This window comes from Leuciscus leuciscus (genome assembly GCF_965113295.1).
Source record: "Leuciscus leuciscus genome assembly, chromosome: 9".
NCBI lineage: Eukaryota > Metazoa > Chordata > Actinopteri > Cypriniformes > Leuciscidae > Leuciscus > Leuciscus leuciscus.
The window spans coordinates 1,905,879-1,926,834 of NC_138733.1; the positions used below are offsets into that span (position 1 = coordinate 1,905,879).

The following is a 20,956-nucleotide window of genomic DNA, read 5'->3' on the forward strand; positions in this document are numbered from 1 at the left end:
GAAGTTGCATCCACCTGGAACACAAGCTTGTTCAGCCAAACCCATCACTACACTGGGCCCATGACCTAACCCAGTCTCTGGAAGACAGAGCATATCCAGCTCCAGCAGCCATATCACCCTGTAGCCCAAGAGTGGTCTCCCACTGAAGCTAAGCAGGGCTGAGCCTGGTTAGTACCTGGATGGGAGGCCTCCTGAGAAAACCAGGAGTTGCTGCTGGAGGAGGTGTTAGTGAGACCAGCAGGGGGTGCTCACCCTGTGGTCTGTGTGGGCCCTAACACCCCAGTGTAGTGATCGGGGACACTACTGGCAAAGAGGACCGTCCTTCGGGTGAGAATAACGGTGCTCAGAGAGTCACTCTGTGGTCATTAAAAATCCCAGAATGTCCTTCGAAAAACAGTAGGGGTTTAACCACAGCATCTTGGCCAAATTTGCCCCTTGGCCTCTGTCCATCATGGCCTTCTAATCATCCCCATACTGACTGGCTTCATCACTGTCTCCTCTCCACCAGTAAGCTGGTGTGTGGTGGGCGTTCTGGTCCAATATGGCTGCCGTCGCATCATCCAAGTGGATGCTGCACATTGGTGGTGGTTGAGGAGATTCCCCCTTCCATATGTGAAGCGCTTTAAGTACCCAAGCGCTTTATAAATGTAACAAATTATTAATTATTATTATTATTATTAAGTAAATCCAAAACTTGACTTAAAGTCAGTCTGAAAGAGAGTTCATAAAAATAACACAGAATTACATATGGGGAACATAAACTCCCTGTGTTATACCACTGGTCACTATTGTAACCATCTTCATTTATCTGCAGTTTCACAACAGAATAAAGCATGTATTAATTTAATTTCAATGTGTATGTATAGGTAACCCTTTCATGATGATATGTGCAAAAAATGTATAAGCTATTCAAAAAGGAACTTAGTATTCTTACCTGTCCTTTCTGAGCTTTTATGTCATCCTTCCGTTAAGACGACAGTACCAAGAAATAAATGTGTGTGGTCACATAACCAAACAAACCAATCATGTTAGACCTGCCATAAACTCATATAGACATCTTGCAGTTTCATTATATATGAATATGTACTTCATAATATGAGTTACTTTTTAATTTCACACTAAAATATGCAAAGAAAAATTGTGGTCACAATTGTGACCAGTGTGATTAAATGGGTTAATAATATAATAGATGAGTGCCAATCAGGTTTTATACATCAGAGACATATTTCTAATAATATACGCTAGATTTTTGACTTGTTGGATTATTCAGATCTTATTTCTACTGATAGTTTTATCCTCTTTCTTGACTATTATAAAGCATTTGATTGCTTAGAACACGAATTTATGTTACAAGCCCTGCACAGATTGGGTTTCGGTAATTTTTTTTGCAAATGTATTAAAATGCTTTACTGTAATGGTAATAGCTCTATCCGACTCAATAATGGCACTTCTCCTAGATTTTCTTTAAAGCGTGGTGTAAGACAAGGTTGCCCCATTTCCCCATATCTTTTTCTAATAGCTACACAATTTTTAAATGTACATATTAAAGAGAGCCCTGTGAAGGGAATTTCTATTGCTGGTACGGAATTGTTTATTAGCCAATTGGCAGATGATACAGCATTGTTTCTAAGAGATGTCTCTCAGATCCCAATTGCTTTAACCTCTCTTCAGTCTTTCTCTAATGCATCTGGCCTTTTGCTTAATGTTAATAAATGCGAATTACTCCCGATAAAAAAATGTGCTGCAACTTCTATCTCAAACATTCCCATCAAAGAAAGTGTCACCTATTTAGGAATAAAAATAATAAAAGATACTAAACTAAGATGTAAGATGAATTTTAGTTCAGTTGTGGAGAAAACACAAAAAAAATTTAACCTTTGGTTGTTAAGAGATCTATCTTTGAAAGGCAGAACTCTGCTTACTAAAGCAGAAGGGATTTCCCGCTTATCCTACGCTGCTCAGTCTTTATTTGTGGATAAATCTACTTGCAAGTTGATTGATGTATTGTTGCTCAAATTTCTTTGGAAAAATAAAACTCATTATATTAGAAAATCAGTTATTTTGAATTCTTATAATAAAGGTGGCTTAAATTTCATTGATTTTGATTCTCTTAACAATACCTTAAAAATCAATTGGCTTAAACGTTTCCTTCACAATCAATCTTCTATTTGGAGTATAATCCCAAGATATATATTTTCTCAATTAGGAGGTATACATTTCCTTTTAATGTGCAATTATTCAGTCAGTAAACTTCCTGTCAAACTTTCCAATTATCATCAGCAGATGCTTATGGCTTGGAGACTTATTTACAAGCATAATTTCTCGCCACACAATTTTTTAATTTGGAACAACTGTAATATTCTACATAAGAGGAAATCTTTATTTCTTGAAAACTGGTTCAATAATGGAGTGATGTTAGTAAACCAGCTATTTGATAGTGAAGGTAATTTATTTAATTATTCCGATTTTGTTTCAGGATACCAATTCCCAGTATCTAGTAAAGAATTTAATATAGTTTTCAAGGCCATCTCTTTGGAAATCTGTATGCTGTTTAGAAACAACAATAGTGCTACAGTGACTTCTGTTGATCCCCCTAGCCCTGAATCCACTGTGGTTTGTTCTATTTGTTTTTCAATACATAAATCCAACTATAAAATCAGGTCATTATTTTTGGACCCTGTTACTTCAGTTCCTTCCTCCATTTCTTATTGGAATAACCTTTTTGATGATATTAAATGGTCATATGTTTGGTCACTTCCTCAGAAATTCTTTCAAAACATACAGAGATGACACGTTTATGACATAGAACTTTGTATGTATACAATATACAAAATGTATTTACAATATGTTCAATGCATAGACGGTTCAATGTCATACGAATACTAAAAAGAACAATGAGCTGAAGACGAAAATAAATAAATAAATAAAAAAAGATAGAGAGAAAGAGGGAAAGACATTAATCTATACATCAGTTACATTGTACACATTTTATCATGTTATGTTAAAATAAGTTTCATAAGAAATGTTAGAATGCAGCTAGGGTCCAAATATGAGACGGCAAGTTTTAAAGTTGAGACACTCACACACAGATATAACGCATATTTTAAAAACTTTGTTGTATAAAATGTATATTTATTTGCAACAGTTATGTTAACAGCATTAATACTATATTTCTGGTAAGAACAGCTATTCAGCTGATGGACACGCGCTGCGTTGTCATGGGAACATCCCAGGTGAAAATATTGAGGAAATTACGTTGTCTTTCGTTGCTCCCTTCATCAACATAATGGCACACAAGTGCCCCGCTCCCTCCAACGTGCCCAATTCAAGGGCTCTGCGTCTGCCCTTTTAAGAGAGTAGGGCATAGGTAAAGCTCACGAGCAATAAGCACGTCCCAGTCGTCCGTCCGTCACTTATTGGGTTCCCCGGAAACATTTCCGTTGTGTTCTGTCCTATTTGCAGCGCGTTTCTGTATTTGGTTGTGTTGTGAGTATTTGGAGCAAACATGTGTTGTGAAACTGATGAAGATGTTTTCTTAATTTGCGGGTGTTTTTTCTATTTGCATGTGTTTTCTTCAGTTGCAGCGCGTTGAGCTCTCTCGGCCACCGTAGGTTCACAATGTAAATGTGCAGCCCAGTTACTATCGTGATTCTTAATATTCCAGAATAGTAATATTATATCAAATAAAAAAAAGGCAGTTGACTAAAATCTTCCATATCACAAATGTGAAAGCAAAATGGCCAGGATCTGTGCATGACTTAAGCATTTTCAGAGATTCACATTTATGCACATTATTTGAAAGTGGTAAGAAAAGTTCCACAATTAAATATCAAGCTCACTGTATTACATACACTTATGCTGATCCTAACAGAACTGCATTTTTTCATAGGTGATTATGACATGTTCCTGCCAGCAGACAGGTGTTTATGACCCCATTCCCTGACCCAAACCAGTTACAATGCAGCTCTAGCCAGGACAAGGGCACACAATGAAATGAACTTTGGCTAAAGGGAAGATTTCAGTGTCTGATGAGTCTGAGGGTTGCACACCTGACAGGGCCTGTGACATTGTTGCATGTGCCATATTACACAACACTGCCACAAAAAACAAACAAAAAAATAAAAACACTTTTCATTAAATGTTTAATAAAAGACAAATATACTTAGTTCCTTGAGTTTTATTTCAATTGTTCTTTGTAAAGAAAAGCCAGTGGTCAAGTGCCTGCAACAAGAGATATTAGACACATGCCTCATGCAACAAATAAAAAGGAAAAGTTGTCTATCCACTGCCCACCTGTAGGCCTATGTCTCCTCTGTCTGTGCAGACTCTTCTGTAGGCCTTTCTGTAGATGTGGAATCCTGCAACTTATATTGCTGCCATAAAGCATACAAGTATATAAATGAAGTAAAGTTATTTATGCACTTGCAGGTAGGCTAGTTCCTCCATATGACAGTTATCTGAGAGGGTTTATTCACTGTCCAGTGCAATGGAAACAAATGGACATTACAAAGTCTTATACTTTCTTTCCTTTGGAAAGTTAGAAAATGTCCACTTACTGCACATATTTCAGCCACCACTTTCTTGGGAACAGATACAAGTGTTGGTGTATTATGTAAAGGTGCACAAAAGAGGAAAACACAATGTCATTACAATGAACTACACTCGGGAAAAATGTGATCAATAACTCATGGCAAAATATTTTCACATTAACATAAGTTTATCAGTTTTCACTTTCACAAGTCAAAGCAATTCATCATTACTCAAGATTTAACAGTTGAAATGACTATACAGCCTTAATTTAATGCAGCAAAAATTATTTTACAGTGTAGGCTACTAAGATCTTTTCTTTCTTTTCAGCCTTTTTCTTGGTTGCTTTTATAAACTTATAAAAGTGTTAAAAGTGCCTTTTATAAAAGAGACTATAATATAACAAAAAATTACCATTATGTAGAATATTTTTGTACTTCACTTTTATTTGTTCCCATGTTCTAGTGTGGTGACTCTGACATTACAATTAACAAAGTAATTATGCAATTATTAAAATACAAATATATAGGCTAATAAGTGATAAAAACATCTAACATGGCCACTTCTAACGGATTTAAATTGTCTGCTACTTTTTGCCATCCCTGGCGTTTTGATTAAACTTTAAAATTCCGAATTAACTGCTGAGGAGAAAAACTGAGCGCGCTCTTTGGCCACGCTGAACAGCCAATAGCAGCATTGCTGATCAATGTTTCTACTATCGATACATATCCCCTTTTAACCCAGCGCATGAACGCGCAATTATCTCAGATAACTCAATCCAGCGATACTAATCATATCCGGCAAGTGTGTTCGAAGAACCGAGTTAGCCAGATCATGATTAGCATGATGATATCATCTTGGATGTGTCATTTGATCTCGGATGTAGGGGAGAGCGGGGCACAAAGTAACGCTTTTTGACTTTCTCAGTTTGTGTAAATCTACTTATGGTTCAGAGTATTTATTTTTTCCCACATGTCTAAATGTGACAACATGTGGGGTAGGCTACTTTGTAACATGTGTGGGGCACATTGTAACATAACATATGACAGCTTAAAATGTTATCTGATCTAATAAAAAATATATACAAAACATACTAAAATATTTTCTAAATAAAATACAATTAAAAAACTTTTTCATATAAAATAATGGCAATTTTTAATAATTAAATATAAACTCATTTTTGAGTTTTGACTACGAACACATGAAAACACAGCTATACAACATAGTTCAAAAACAAATAAATAATTAGTAATTTCTGAACATTGACTCTCAGTCTTTATTCACCTTTTTCTCATGTTTTCTCAATAAAATTAATAAAAGTATAGAATATAATAGCATATTTCTAATAGGGGCACATTGTAACGCAGTGTTACAACATGCCCCCGCCTGCACAACTGGGATTTAAACCCGGCTAGTGTCTTCTGCTAGTTAGTGAAGCATTAAATAACTATCTCAACTGTTAAATAACATCTTGGAGATTAAAATAATATCAGATTTGTCTTATTTTAAATAAACACACAAAAAATAGAGATGAAAAATTAACTTAAGTAAGAAATTTACTTTTGCTATGGTTTAATAAATGTCTATGGATATCTTCCAAAAAAAAAAATGTTGGCGGATTTTTTTTTTCTATATAGTGTTGATATGGCAACTAGTAAATACACAAAGTTTCGTCATCCAAGCATGTGGGGAAGTATTTAAAACAAGCGTGTTACAACTAGCTCCGCGTTAGGTTATGCCCCGCGCTCCCCTAATAAGCAACGAAGAACGAGCCCCTGGTCCGCCATTTCAGCAGGAAAAATCAGAGCATCAAAGTGTTTATCGACGTTTAAGAAGGAATTTCCGTATATCTTTATAATGTTAAAGCTGGAGGATTTGAGATCCTGTATCTTGTAAAAGTTTGATCAAGGTGAGTGTTCATGTGTGACTTCCTCATATTACATTTACATTTATTCATTTAGCTGACGCTTTTATCCAGAGCGACTTACAATTGCTATATATGTCAGAGGTCGCACGCCTCTGGAGCAACTAGGGGTTAAGTGTCTTGCTCAGGGACACATTGGTGTCTCACAGTGGATTCGAACCCGGGTCTCTCACACCAAAGGCATGTGTCTTATCCACTGCGCCACTACCACCACTACCATATTTATATGAATCTCTGGAGGACATTTTAAGTGATTGTTTGATATTAAGTCTTTAATAAAGGGTTTCTTTCACTTTAAAATGTATTTTGTGTTTGGTGGGTCGAGATTTGTTTACTTTTTCATGGACTAAACATATTCAATCCGCGTTTCTCGGTGTCAGTTATTTTTCATAAAATTCTAAATCGGTCGACTTGTGTGTGTGTGTGTGTGTGTGTGTAAAGGCCCAGTGGGTTTGAGTTAACGCAGTCACATGATCCTTTTTTTCCCCACACTCCAGATATGTTCAGCTAAATATGAATGTTGTTTAATTTAATCAATTTAATTTATTTAATTTATATAGAATAATTAATTTAATTTAATTAATTACACTCTGTCTAGTGTGTGAATGTTTCTTCATTCAGAGTCAGTGGAGGAGATCAAATTCATCAGATTCTCCTGTATCTTCATCATGGCTGATTCACAAGGATCCAGAGATGGAGATTTTCCTCCAGGATGCAGGTACTTTCAACAAACACTGTTAAATATTGTTTGTTGAACACTGTTTGTTGAACACCCCCCCCCCCCCAGAAACAGTTTACAGGATTTATTATTTTTTTTTTGTGCCTTTTTTGTCTGTGTTTTTGTTTTGAAACTAATCTGAAATATTAAATCAAAAGATCATAACGTTTCTTCAAAGTGCTTGATGAAAGATGAGTGTGTTTATATTAATATGGTTCCTCTCATAATGAATGAACACAATAATCTAAAGGATTAAACTGAACCTGTTCTCTGTTCCAGTTCAGTCCAGCAGAAGAGCTCAAACCCAGAGTCCAGCTGTGTGTCTATGAAGAGTAACTGCTCTATGGATCCGCCAATGAAGTTTAAGAGTGGAGACACACGGCTTAATCTCAGGTATATCATTTCTATAAAAGTTATGCTTATAGTATGACACTTTTGAATTAGAAGCATAATTAATCAAAGTCAGTCAGTCTAATACTAGCAATGACATCAAGTAAATGTAAGCTGAGATTGTTTCCACCTTTATATAATGGAGTAGGTGTAAAATTGAGTGGATTTTTCTAACCGCTGGTTCAGATTTGTTGAAAGCTTCTCAGTGTCTGGTCAGAACAGTGATGTTTCACAGCAAGATCACGTTACTAGAGTACAGTAAGGTGGTTTATCGTTAAAGCTCAGCTAAACATTGATCTCTTTAGTTGGTTGAGCCTTCGTCCTCCATTGTGCCGTTGAAAAGAGTCATGTGATCGTGGTTGAGTCATTGGTATTGATCATTGTTGATTTCAATTTGTTTGTTTTGAATTTCTAATTCCTAATATCACAGTTTTTCTCAGTCGCTTTGGTAAATTTTTTTAATCATGCTTAATTTCAAACCATTAAAAGTTAATTTCTCAAAATAATTGTAATCAAAGTTTGAAATATAGTGCAAAACTACAGTGACCGGGAGGGGACATGTTCATATAGGCCACAACATATACACAATAGGACTGGGACGAAGCATCTCCCGATTCGATACTATCACGATACTTGGGTGCCGATATGATATTTATTGAAAAAAAAAAAAAAAATTACATTCTACGATTCGATATTGCATATATTGCAATTTTTTTTAACACTAGACTATGGGGAAAAGTTAAATCATACACTTATACAGACTGTAAATGATGTATAAGATGAGTCATATTTACAAAAACTATTCATCACATCTTTGAGTTTTATTTCAGAAGCATCATACAGTTCTACATTCTCTTGAGTAAATTATTCAATAACAAATACATTTTTGACTAAAAAAGTCACTTGTTTCCACCTAGTGGTGAAACAATGTAATCGATAAATGCGTTATTTTAAGTGCCAAGTTTCTATCAAAAGCTGATTTACTCTATTTTGATCGCTACTGTAGACATCAGTGTTTATATGTGAACTTTAAACTTTTATCCCAGTACTTCTATGATAATTTGAACTATTGTATCACAGAAATAATGAAACTATTATGAAGTTTAAAAGACCTTTTGTGAAGCTGTTTCATGACGACTCTCTCTGGGTCAGCAGCAGCGCCAACACAGATTTAAAATGTTGCGATACGATTTTATCAAAGGTTTAATAGACAGAGGAATATGAAGAAGATCGTGTGTGTGTTTGAATGGAGATCACAGTATTTTAGAGATGAATGGTGCAGCTCTACTGTCTTATCTCTCTCTCAGCATATGAGCAGCGCGAGGGCTTTCAGTGCATTCAGTCTCACGTCTCTTCCACACGTCCACTTGAAAGGGATATTACGACACTCATAGATAACACATTTCATCCTCTGTTGGAACAAAAGTGGCTAACTTCTGGCAACCTTGTATATAAGAAAGGACAAAAATAAAGCAATTGAATTGAAAAAATCGATTTTAGAATCCCCCAAAAAAAGAAAGAAATCGCGATAGGTAGGTGAATAGATTTTTTTCTCCCAGCCCTAATACACAAGATCATTTTTTTGAGGTAACGCCGTCATCCTTATGTCGTGATTTCTCGTGGCCACGACTTCATATTATATTGCGCACGATGTTGCCTATAGAAACCATTCAAATGAAGTTTATCAATAAATGATAAAAGAGTGTAAGAACATAAAATAATATAGGCCTACAAGAAAACATTTTTATCCATCTCACAGCCTTTTAAATCCATTCACTGATCGTGTCTTTATTTATTTATTTATTATTATTATGCCTATTTAACCTAAATGAAATGAAATGTGTTCAATTACCGTAAATTGAACTTCCCTTAAAATTCCAGTGCGCCAGAAATAATCAAAGTTTTATTGGCATGACTGCCGAGCATTTACAGTATTTACAAAACATAGGCTATATACTGTCTATTAGATAATACATAACGTTAATTTTGGGTAAAGAGAATGGACAATTATGTATAATTAACTAAATTAAGATAACCACTAACCAGTCAATGGCTTGAAAAAACTTTACGATGAGATGAATATATATATATATATATATATATATATATATATACAGTGAGGAAAATAAGTATTTGAACACCCTGCTATTTTTTCTCCCACTTAGAAATCATGGAGGGGTCTGAAATTGTCATCGTAGGTGCATGTCCACTGTGAGAGCCGCATAACACACAGATAAAATGTCACGCACTGTGCAAAGCAACAATAGAAACCTGCTAATTCACTGGCTTGTCATGTTGCTGAAATAATGTACTAGCAAACCTTATTTAGCATTACACATCGCTAGAATAATTACTTAGATACTGTAACGTTACCATTATTATCTTGCTAGCTATTTATAACTTATAGAAAGAGTGCAACGTTATGAAGTTACATTACATGTATTGCATGTATATACATAGTCAAAGTATGGGCAGGCCATAGTCAATGTAAAGCATATTGTTGATGTTTCGTCCCTACCAGTGAATGTGCGATAACTGTTTATCCGCCGTCATCAGTGGCCCTGCATGTTTACTTTACCCTGCATGTTTGGCCCTGCGCGTTCATGGCAGGCTCCGCTGTGGAGGGAGGGCTGTAGCGCAGCAGAGAGCGAGGGGGAGTGACCTGTAAGCTGTGCTTGTTCAAATTTTCAGGCTAAGTCAACGTTTTTTAAAAGCTCCCTACTGCAGCTTTAAACTTTACCAATGCTAGCTTGATAGTGAGTACTAAAATACATCTTATTTGTTTATATTCATAATGATAAAGTTAGATTTTTTTATTACATGTGATTCTGACATGATGTCACTGCATGCACTGCGCTCCTCTCCGCTTGTCTCAGGTAAATAATGCGTCTTCCAGCTCAGCGGTCGGAGTCGCGCGTTCATGTGTTTTGGGGGCGTGGCTTTGGAAGGAGCCCAGAAGGGAGGGGGTGGAGTGAATGGAAATAATGAGCTGTCTTTAAAACAGTCGTGAGAGGTCTACAGACACTCGATTTTTATACTTTCTTTTTCAGAGTACTTACATTTTAATTATGTATTGATATATAAATAAAGTTTAAACAAATTTGGAAAAGAAGTTTTTTAGACAATTCCTACCTACCCAACCTTTAACTATTTATTTGTATGATACAGCTGCAAATAAGTATTTGAACACCTGAGAAAATCAATGTTAATATTTGGTACAGTAGCCTTTGTTTGCAATTACAGAGGTCAAACGTTTCCTGTAGTTTTTCACCAGGTTTGCACACACTGCAGGAGGGATTTGGCCCACTCCTCCACACAGATCTTCTCTAGATCAGTCAGGTTTCTGGGCTGTCGCTGAGAAACACGGAGTTTGAGCTCCCTCCAAAGATTCTCTATTGGGTTTAGGTCTGGAGACTGGCTAGGCCATGCCAGAACCTTGATATGCTTCTTACAGAGCCACTCCTTGGTTATCCTGGCTGTGTGCTTCGGGTCATTGTCATGTTGGAAGACCCAGCCTCGACCCATCTTCAATGCTCTAACTGAGGGAAGGAGGTTGTTCCCCAAAATCTCGCAATACATGGCCCCGGTCATCCTCTCCTTAATACAGTGCAGTCGCCCTGTCCCATGTGCAGAACCCCCCCCCCCCCCCCCAAAGCATGATGCTACCACCCCCATGCTTCACAGTAGGGATGGTGTTCTTGGGATGGTACTCATCATTCTTCTTCCTCCAAACACGTTCAGTGGAATTATGACCAAAAAGTTCTATTTTGGTCTCATCTGACCACATGACTTTCTCCCATGACTCCTCTGGATCATCCAAATGGTCATTGGCAAACTTAAGACGGGCCTTGACATGTGCTGGTTTAAGCAGGGGAACCTTCCGTGCCATGCATGATTTCAAACCATGACGTCTTAGTGTATTACCAACTGTAACCTTGGAAACGGTGGTCCCAGCTCTTTTCAGGTCATTGACCAGCTCCTCCCGTGTAGTTCTGGGCTGATTTCTCACCTTTCTTAGGATCATTGAGACCCCACGAGGTGAGATCTTGCATGGAGCCCCAGTCCGAGGGAGATTGACAGTCATGTTTAGCTTCTTCCATTTTCTAATGATTGCTCCAACAGTGGACTTTTTTTCATCAAGCTGCTTGGCAATTTCCCCGTAGCCCTTTCCAGCCTTGTGGAGGTGTACAATTTTATCTCTAGTGTCTTTGGACAGCTCTTTGGTCTTGGCCATGTTAGTAGTTGGATTCTTACTGATTGTATGGGGTGGACAGGTGTCTTTATGCAGCTAACGACCTCAAACAGGTGCATCTAATTTAGGATAATGAATGGAGTGGAGGTGGACATTTTAAAGGCAGACTAACAGGTCTTTGAGGGTCAGAATTCTAGCTGATAGACAGGTGTTCAAATACTTATTTGCAGCTGTATCATACAAATAAATAGTTAAAAAATCATATATTGTGATTTCTGGATTTTTTTTTTTTACATTTACATTTTACATTCACATTTAGTCATTTAGCAGACGCTTTTATCCAAAGCGACTTACAGATTAGGACAAAATTAAGCGAGTCATCATGAAGAGGCAAAAACAACGCAAGTAGTGCTCAAAAAAACAAAGTTCAGGCATTATTCAGAATAGCATAAACCCGACAAGTGAGGTTTTAAAGGGAAGGGGAAGGAATTTTTATTTTTATTTTTTATTTTTGTAAAAAATTTTATAAGGTTAAGTGCTCACGGAAGAGATGGGTTTTCAGCTGTTTTTTGAATGTTGTCAGGGATTCTGCATTCCGGATGAGGGTGGGGAGAGCGTTCCACCAGCATGGAACTGTGAATGAGAATGTTCTGGAAAGTGATTTTGTGGCGTTCTGTGATGGAACCACGAGACGTCGCTCTTTGACCGATCGTAGGCTTCTGGTAGGGATGTAGACCCGTAGGATTGAGTGAAAGTAGGAAGGAGCTGAGCCTGTGATAGATCTGTAAGCAAGCATCAATGCCTTGAACTTGATGCGAGCAGCGAGAGGTAGCCAGTGCAGAGAGATGAACAGAGGAGTGACGTGGGCCCTCTTGGGCTTGTTGAAGATAAGACGAGCTGCAGCATTCTGAATCATTTGTAGAGGTTTGGTTGCACATGATGGAAGTCCGGCCAGAAGAGCATTGCAGTAGTCAAGTCTAGAAATGACTAGGGCCTGGACGAGAAGTTGTGTTGCATGCTCAGTTAGGAAAGGCCTGATCTTCCTGATGTTGTGCAGTGCAAACCTGCATGATCGAGCTGTCTTTGAAATGTGATCTGTGAAGGTCAGCTGGTCATCAAACGTTACTCCAAGATTTCTGACCGACCTTGATGGGGTGATTGATGATGATTCTAGCTGGATAGTGAAGTCGTGCTGTAGAGACGGATTGGCAGGGAGGACGAGAAGCTCAGTCTTTGCCAGGTTGAGCTGCAGGTGATGTTCCTTCATCCATGTCGAGATGTCCGCCAGACAGCTTGAGATCCGTGCAGCTACTGTGGGATCATCTGGTTGAAATGAGAGGAAGAGCTGTGTGTCATCAGCATAGCAGTGGTATGAGAAACCATGTGCCTGTATGATGTGTCCCAGTGATGTGGTGTAGATGGAGAAGAGGAGGGGACCAAGAACTGAACCCTGGGGAACCCCTGTGGTCATTTGATGTGCTTTGGATACCTCGCCTCTCCATGCGACCCTGAAGGACCTACCTGTGAGATAGCCCTCGAACCAGCGGAGGGAAGTTCCTGTGATGCCCAGTGATGAGAGGCTGGACATAAGGATCTGATGATTCACAGTGTCGAAGGCAGCAGACAGATCCAGGAGAATGAGGACTGAAGATTTGGAAGCAGCTTTTGCGATCCGTAGGGCTTCAGTGACCGACAGTAATGCAGTCTCAGTTGAATGGCCTTTCTTGAAGCCAGATTGGTTGACATCCAGCTGGTTGTTTTGAGACAAGAAGGATGTTACTTGGTTGAACACAGCTCTTTCGAGTGTTTTCGCAATGAATGGTAGGAGAGAGATAGGTCTGTAATTCTCTACAGATGATGTGTTTAGTGTTGGTTTTTTAGGCAGTGGAGTAACCCGAGCCTGTTTGAATGCTGTAGGGAAAGTGCCAGTATGTAGGGATGAGTTGATGATGTGTGTGAGTGCTGGTAGAAGTGTGGGAGAGATGGCTTGTAGAAGGTGTGAGGGGATGGGGTCTAGAGGGCAGGTGGTAGGATGACTGGAGAGGAGAAGTGTAGATGCTTCTTCCTCGGATAGCAGAGAAAAGGAGGACAGAGGGACATTGGCTGTGGAAGTGGTCAGTCTGGGTTCCTGTGTGTGTGGAGCTGAGAACTGACTGCTGATAGTTGTTGTTTTGTCGGTGAAGAAGTTTGCAAAATCGTCAGCAGTTAAGGAGGAGGTGGGTGGTGGTGGAGGTGGACAGAGGAGAGAGTTGAATGTCTTGAAGAGTGATCGTATGTTGGAGGAGCTGTTGATCTTGTTGTGGAAGTATGAAGATTTTGCAGCATGAATATCAACAGAAAAGGAAGAGAGGAGAGATTTATACATACTCAGGTCAGATGTGTCTTTTGATTTGCGCCATTTCCTCTCCGCTGCCCTGAGTTCAGTCCGGTGTTCACGAAGAACCTCAGATAACCAGGGGTTGGAGGGAGTAGCGCGTGCTGGCCTGGAGGAGAGAGGGCAGATATTGTCTAGAGAAGAAGTTAAGATGGAGCATAAGGTGTCCGTTGCGGTATTTGCATCCAGAGATGAGAATTGTGAGGGTGGGGGAAGAGAAGATGACACGGCAGAGGAAAGATGGGAGGGAGAAAGTGAGCGCAGGTTTCGCCTGAAAGTGACTGGTGGTGGGGGTGGTGGTGCAGGGGTAGAGAGTTGTAGACTGAAAGTTATGAGGAAATGATCTGAAACATGGAGAGGTGTCACCAAAATGTTGTCTGTGATGCAGTTGCGTGTGTAAACCAGGTCCAGTTGGTTGCCTGATTTGTGAGTACCTGTGGTGATGAGTCGTTTGAGATCGAAAGAGGCTAGGAGAGAGATGAAGTCTGTTGCATGCGGCTTTTCGAGATGAATGTTGAAGTCACCAAAGACTAGAAGTGGGGTGCCATCCTCAGGAAAAGAGGACAGCAGCACATCCAGCTCCTCTACGAAAGTACCCAGCTGACCTGGGGGGCGATAAATGTAGGGCTGTACTCAACCAAAGAAAATCTTGGTCGACTGAAGTCCTGAAATTTTCGACTAAAAATCGACTAAAATCGACTAAAAATGACGGTAGAAAAAAAAAATGTAGATGCGCATTGTGCGCAGTACTTGGTAGCCTTGTTGTCCGCCTAAATTAATTATAAATAAACATAAAAAACTAGTAGGCTATTTGCAGTATATTAAATCGTTTTTGACCTAATTATTTTGCACTGAAATGAGTCTGACACTCGAGTCTGTCGGCTCTGACAGCGTTGCATCACGTGCACCTGCGCAATATCATAGCTTATGATTTCCGAAAATAGTACTATGTTGTCAACTAGTGATATCATCACAAGAACTGTTGAGGAATATGCAACATAATTTAGACAATTATTTATGTTATAATAATAAGTTATAACTGTCAGACACTATCATTTCACCGTGCATGTCCTCGCACCGAGCGAGGCTGAACATGAGCTCAGCTTCGCAGCTGAGACACGAATAGACTATTAACTTAAAGCTTTTACTCTTAATAAACACAAAAGGCACGTCCACTTTAATAAAAAAATTATATTTATTAAACAAACCAGATCAAGAGCAGAAACGAAATAAAGTGCATAACTGAAAAATAAAGCATCCTAGGCTCAAAACTAACACAACCAACAGCACAGCGCAATTGCGCATTAGGCTCCAAATAAAAAATTAAAAAAGTTAGGTTATCACACTAAAACATTGAAATATGCAAATTCTGATATGTTCATATAGCCTACTCAAAACAGACAGGGCAAGCTAACGCAGACAAGTGAGCTTACCACTTTTAGATGATATGTCATGTTTGTCGTCGAGCTGTGGAAAACTGTTGCTTGCAAACTTTGCATTCAACCTTTTTCCTGTTATCAATTTTAACAAAATGCTGCCACACTGTCGATTTCTTTGTTGTTGACATGTTAGAAGAGGACTGACTATTAAACGCTCTCACAATTAAATAAATAATATTCAGCATCAAACCTTCTATAGTTATCGCTCTCTCTTGGGTTGGGCTAATTGAGAGAGCGTTGAGTATTTCCAATTGTTAGAAAGGAGAAGCCCTGTACCCCCACCCCTCCCAGACTGGCGAGGGGGGTGAGAGAAGGAGAAATTGCTAGAGAGAGCAGCGGGGGTTGCTGAGTCTTCTGGACGAATCCAGGTCTCAGTCAAGCCCAGGATACTAAGAGTAGAGAGAGATGCAAAGGCTGGAATAAAGTCAGCTTTATTGACAGCTGACTGACAATTCCATAGACCCACGGAAAGAGAGAGAGGTGTGTGTGAGGATGAGAGAATTGGACGCAGATTAGCAGTATTGAGCTGCCTTTTGCGTGTGTTGTAAGGGCGGTGCCGAGTGAGTAAGGTGAAAAATAAGATAAAAAGTGGGAAGGGAAAGGGAAGAGGAGATATGTAAGTGCCTTTCTGGTGTCCTCGCTCGGTGGAGTCGCGCAGGTAGAGTCGATGGTCTTTACCCGAGTCGGTCGCGGCTTTACCCGAGTCTACCTGCACGACTTTACCCAACTCGCGCAGGTAGAGTCGATGGTCTTTACCCGAGTCGGTCGCGGCTTTACCCGAGTCTACCTGCACGACTTTACCCAACTCGCGCAGGTAGAGTCGATGGTCTTTACCCGAGTCGGTCTTCACACGAGGAGGCTGAACACGAGAGCTGAACGCTTCCGCTGACGCTTCCGCGACAGCGCGCAAATTACATAGATATAGATAAACTGCTTTCACCGCTTGAGTGAGGACAGCTGCCTCGGTCCGGCAATTAAGTCAATACAGCGAAAATGGGCCAAATCTAAACTTCTAGGAGTCAATACTTAAGTGCAATTAAACTGCAATAATAATTTTCACATGCACGCGGCTGTTTATTAATCTAGCAACGCGTCTAAATAAAATACAGAATTATGTGAAGTTAAAAATGACAAATAAGCTGAGAATCGAAGATAGCCTCACCTTAATGCAAATACAACACTGAAATAACAGGAGAACTGAGTATTCTGAAAAAACACTTGCGCGCTCTTGCCGTGCGCGTCCTCTATGCTGAACGCTGGTCCTGGAGAAATGGCCTCAAACTTCCTCTATTTATATCTATTCTTTTACAGTTGCTGCCTCGGTCCGGCAATTAAGTCAATACAGCGAAAATGGGCCAAATCGAAACTTCTAGGAGTCAATACTTAAGTGCAATTAAATTGCAATAATAATTTTCACATGCACGCGGCTGTTTATTAATCTAGCAACGCGTCTAAATAAAATACAGAATTATGTGAAGTTAAAAATTACAAATAAGCTGAGAATCGAAGATAGCCTCACCTTAATGCAAATACAACACTGAAATAACAGGAGAACTGAGTATTCTGAAAAAACACTTGCGCGCTCTTGCCGTGCGCGTCCTCTATGCTGAACGCTGGTCCCAGCGTTTTTAGATTATGTCTCTCACAGTGGACATGCACCTACGATGACAATTTCAGACCCCTCCATGATTTCTAAGTGGGAGAACTTGCAAAATAGCAGGGTGTTCAAATACTTATTTTCCTCACTGTATATATATATAGCCTAGCTTAAATATTCTATTAACATATAATAATAACAAATTAAGTTATTCAAACTTTATTTGAATGCTGTCACGGGCACGAGGGGCACAAATGAAAAGTTTGAAACAGTGCAAAACACACTGAGTTACAGACATTAAAGCAAAAGCGTTACAACACTCCCTGGTCTTTTCTAGGACAGAAGATTCCTGGAAAAGTGCACAACATTTATAAATCTGTATGCTTTTTATTTTACTTAGTTTGAAAACCAGTTCAGTCCAGCAGAAGAGCTCAAACCCAGAGTCCAGCTGTGTGTCTATGAAGAGTAACTGCTCTATGGAGAAGCCACAAAATTTTAAGAGTGGAGACAAACGGCCTGATCTCAGGTATATAATTTCTATAAAAGTTATGCTTATGGTATTTGATTTTTATGAAATTGTTATTAATATACACCAGTTTAATGAGTTATGATCCTGCAAGTTTCAGTCTATTAATGATGATCATTGTGCTCTTGTGTAAAGCTCTATGTATTGTATTGTTAATACATTCACACACTGTAAAAGCTGTCAGTCTGTTACTCAGTTAATGACACAATTACATCAATATCAGTGTGTCTGATTCTTTACCCTCTTCATTCTGATTTAAGGTCAAATCTTCTATCCAGACCAGTTAAAAACAAAACTGTGTACAAGCCTGTGATTCAACCACAAGACTTTAATGAAAGCATGTATCCTGGTTTCAGGTAAAATGCAGGACTTTTGTTGCTGTTGTTGTTTAATTTTAGGTGCTGCAATTCACATCACACATCACTCAAACACATGATTAATGATTAAAACATTTCAGAAACCTAATGATGCTCTGTGTCCCATAAATAGTTTTGTAACTAATTTACTTCTCTGACTTGTGTAAATAATGTGGTATTTTACTCTTACAGCCATGACTCTAAACCTGCTGAAGTCCTCAACACATTGAGATCAAATCTGAGACAGAAGTTTGAGTGTTTGTATGAGGGAATATCAAAGCAGGGAAACCCAACACTCCTGAAGGAGATCTACATAGAGCTCTACATCACAGAGAGTGGAAGTGGAGAGATCAATAATGAGCATGAGGTAAGACAGATTGAGACACAGTCCAGGAGAGCAGAAACAGAGGACACACTGATCAAATGCAGTGCCATCTTTAGACCTTTACCTGGACAAGACAAACCCATCAGAACTGTGCTGACAAAGGGAGTCGCTGGCATTGGAAAAACAGTCTCTGTGCAGAAGTTCATCCTGGACTGGGCTGAAGGGAAAGAGAATCAGGACGTCCAGCTCATATTTCCACTTGCTTTCAGAGAGCTCAACTTGATGAAGGACAAAACACTCAGTCTTTCAGATCTTCTTCATGTATTTTTCCCTGAAACAAAAGAAATGGACATATCCAGTGATGAGTATAAAGTGTTGTTCATCTTTGATGGTCTGGATGAGTGTCGTCTGTCTCTGGATTTTCAGAGCGATGTGAGGTTGTGTGATGTGACTGAATCAGCCTCAGTGGACGAGCTGCTGATGAACCTCATTGTGGGGAATCTGCTTCCCTCTGCTCTCATCTGGATCACCTCCAGACCAGCAGCAGCGGATCTCGTCCCCTCTGAGTGTGTCCATCGAGTGACAGAGGTACGAGGCTTCAGTGACACACAGAAGGAGGAATACTTCAGGAAGAGAATCAGTGATCAGAGTCTGGCCCACAGGATCATCACACACCTGAAGTCATCAAGGAGCCTCTTTATTATGTGCCACATCCCAGTGTTCTGCTGGATCTCAGCCACTGTTCTAGAGAAGATGTTGAGTGAAGCAGAGAGAGGAGAGATTCCCAAGACTCTCACTCAAATGTACACACACTTCCTGATCATTCAGACCAACATCAAACATGAGAAGGACTATGAGAAGAAAGTGAAAGATGAAGACATGATTGTCAAACTGGGGAAACTGGCGTATCAGCAGCTTGTGAAAGGCAACCTGATCTTCTATGAGGAAGACCTGAGAGAGTGTGGCATTGATGAGACAGAAGCATCAGTTTACTCAGGATTGTGCACTCAGATCTTCAGAGAGGAGTTGGGCTTGTGTCAGGGGAAAGTCTTCTGCTTTGTTCATCTGAGCATTCAGGAACATCTAGCAGCTCTATATGTGCATCTCTCCTTTATCAACAATAACATCAATGTGTTTGACCAGATTACCAAACCAACTAATGGAGACACAGTTTCCCTCTCGGATCTCCATCAGAGAGCTGTGGATGAGGCTTTAGACAGTAAAAATGGGCATCTGGACCTTTTCCTTCGTTTCCTTCTGGGTCTGTCAGTGAAGTCTAATCAGAGTCTCTTACAAGAACTAAAGACACAGACAGCAAACAGCTCTCACAACAATGAGAAAACAGTTGACTACATTAAAGAAAAGATCAATGAGAATCCCTCTCCAGATAAGTACATCAATCTGTTTCACTGTCTGAATGAACTGGGTGATCTTTCTCTAGTGAACGAAGCTCAACCTCATATGTGGTCTGGAGGATTATGTGATGCGAAACTTTCCTCATCTCAGTGGTCAGCTTTAGTGTTTGTGTTGTTGTCCTCAGAGAAGACACTGCAGGAGTTTAACCTGAAGAGCTTAATTGGAGCCAGAAATGATCGGTAAGTAACACTGAGTGCAATCATTACAGTCTTAAACATTATGAACAAAGAGAAACTCAGAGATCAGAGGTGTTTAAATCACGGGGCACAGATTGATTTCTGGGATATTGTACATAATTTGCGGGTGTTTCTCAAACCGTGGCTGTGTCCTAGTAAGGCTGCATATCTCGACTGCCACGTCATCAAGCGCCTCTGAAGGCCGTCTCAGTTTGAAGGAGCTTTTTAAGACAGACTTCATTTTGTGTCTTTATTCAGATCATTTTGAAGGATGCATCAAGTGTATCCTTCATGTTCTTCAATCTCCCACAATCCTTTGCACACATTCCCATTCATGTAAAAGAACTGATGGAAAACGAGTCGGCACTGAGTTTATCTGAGTTCATTATGAAGTGTAAGACAAATAATGTATTCGGAGATGAAGGCATACATGTTATCTTTTGTTTCTGTGTAAATGAATCACTGAACACTAAACTGACAATAATGTAAGACACTGGGAGACACAGACGACTGTCATTCACTGTATTGCATTAATAAAAAAGCCAGTTAATATAAAGATATTTAATAGAAAGTATTTTTCCAAAATTATGTTTTAATAGTAATAGTAAGTGGACGTCCGCGGATCCTCCTGATGATTAAATAAAGTCACACTGACGGCCAAAGTAAACTTGATAAAACAGTTAATGGCCTTGATGGCGTTCCTGGTGGCCGTTTAGCTCTTCACAGTGGCGTAGCGGACGGGCATGCAGGGCATGTTAAATTATTGTTGTTATTGTTATTAGGCTACTTTTATAATTTAATTAATATTAAAATTCATTTGTCCCGCAATAATTTCAAAGCGCATCACCACATAACTGACGTGCTGTGAGGATAAAAGATTAGATTATAGGGTGACCATATTCCAGGACATGTCCGGCCGGGTTTTCGAGATCGCCCAAAATATCCGGGATTCGGCTTTTGCTTTTTCATCGCCATTCATTTTGTTTACATGCACAC

The 20,956-nt window shown here is 39.3% G+C and overlaps 1 protein-coding gene across 10 annotated transcripts in view; it reads left to right on the forward strand.

The window, feature by feature from the left end:
* LOC309506221 (protein NLRC3-like) overlaps positions 1-20,956 on the forward strand; it is a 186,779-nt gene that overhangs the window by 77,943 nt on the left and 87,880 nt on the right. For 2 of the 10 annotated variants that reach the window (XM_082179928.1, XM_082179936.1), the window contains exons 5-8: positions 7,449-7,562; positions 17,562-17,687; positions 17,948-18,043; positions 18,236-19,963. The exons of 6 other annotated variants lie outside the window; for them this stretch is intronic. In XM_082179928.1, the coding sequence (XP_082036054.1) occupies positions 7,449-7,562; positions 17,562-17,687; positions 17,948-18,043; positions 18,236-19,963 (2,064 nt within the window). Of the gene's footprint in view, positions 1-6,234; positions 6,437-7,049; positions 7,170-7,448; positions 7,563-17,561; positions 17,688-17,947; positions 18,044-18,235; positions 19,964-20,956 lie in introns of those variants that run through there. 2 more of the 10 variants (XM_082179933.1, XM_082179935.1) reach the window with 2 other exon arrangements.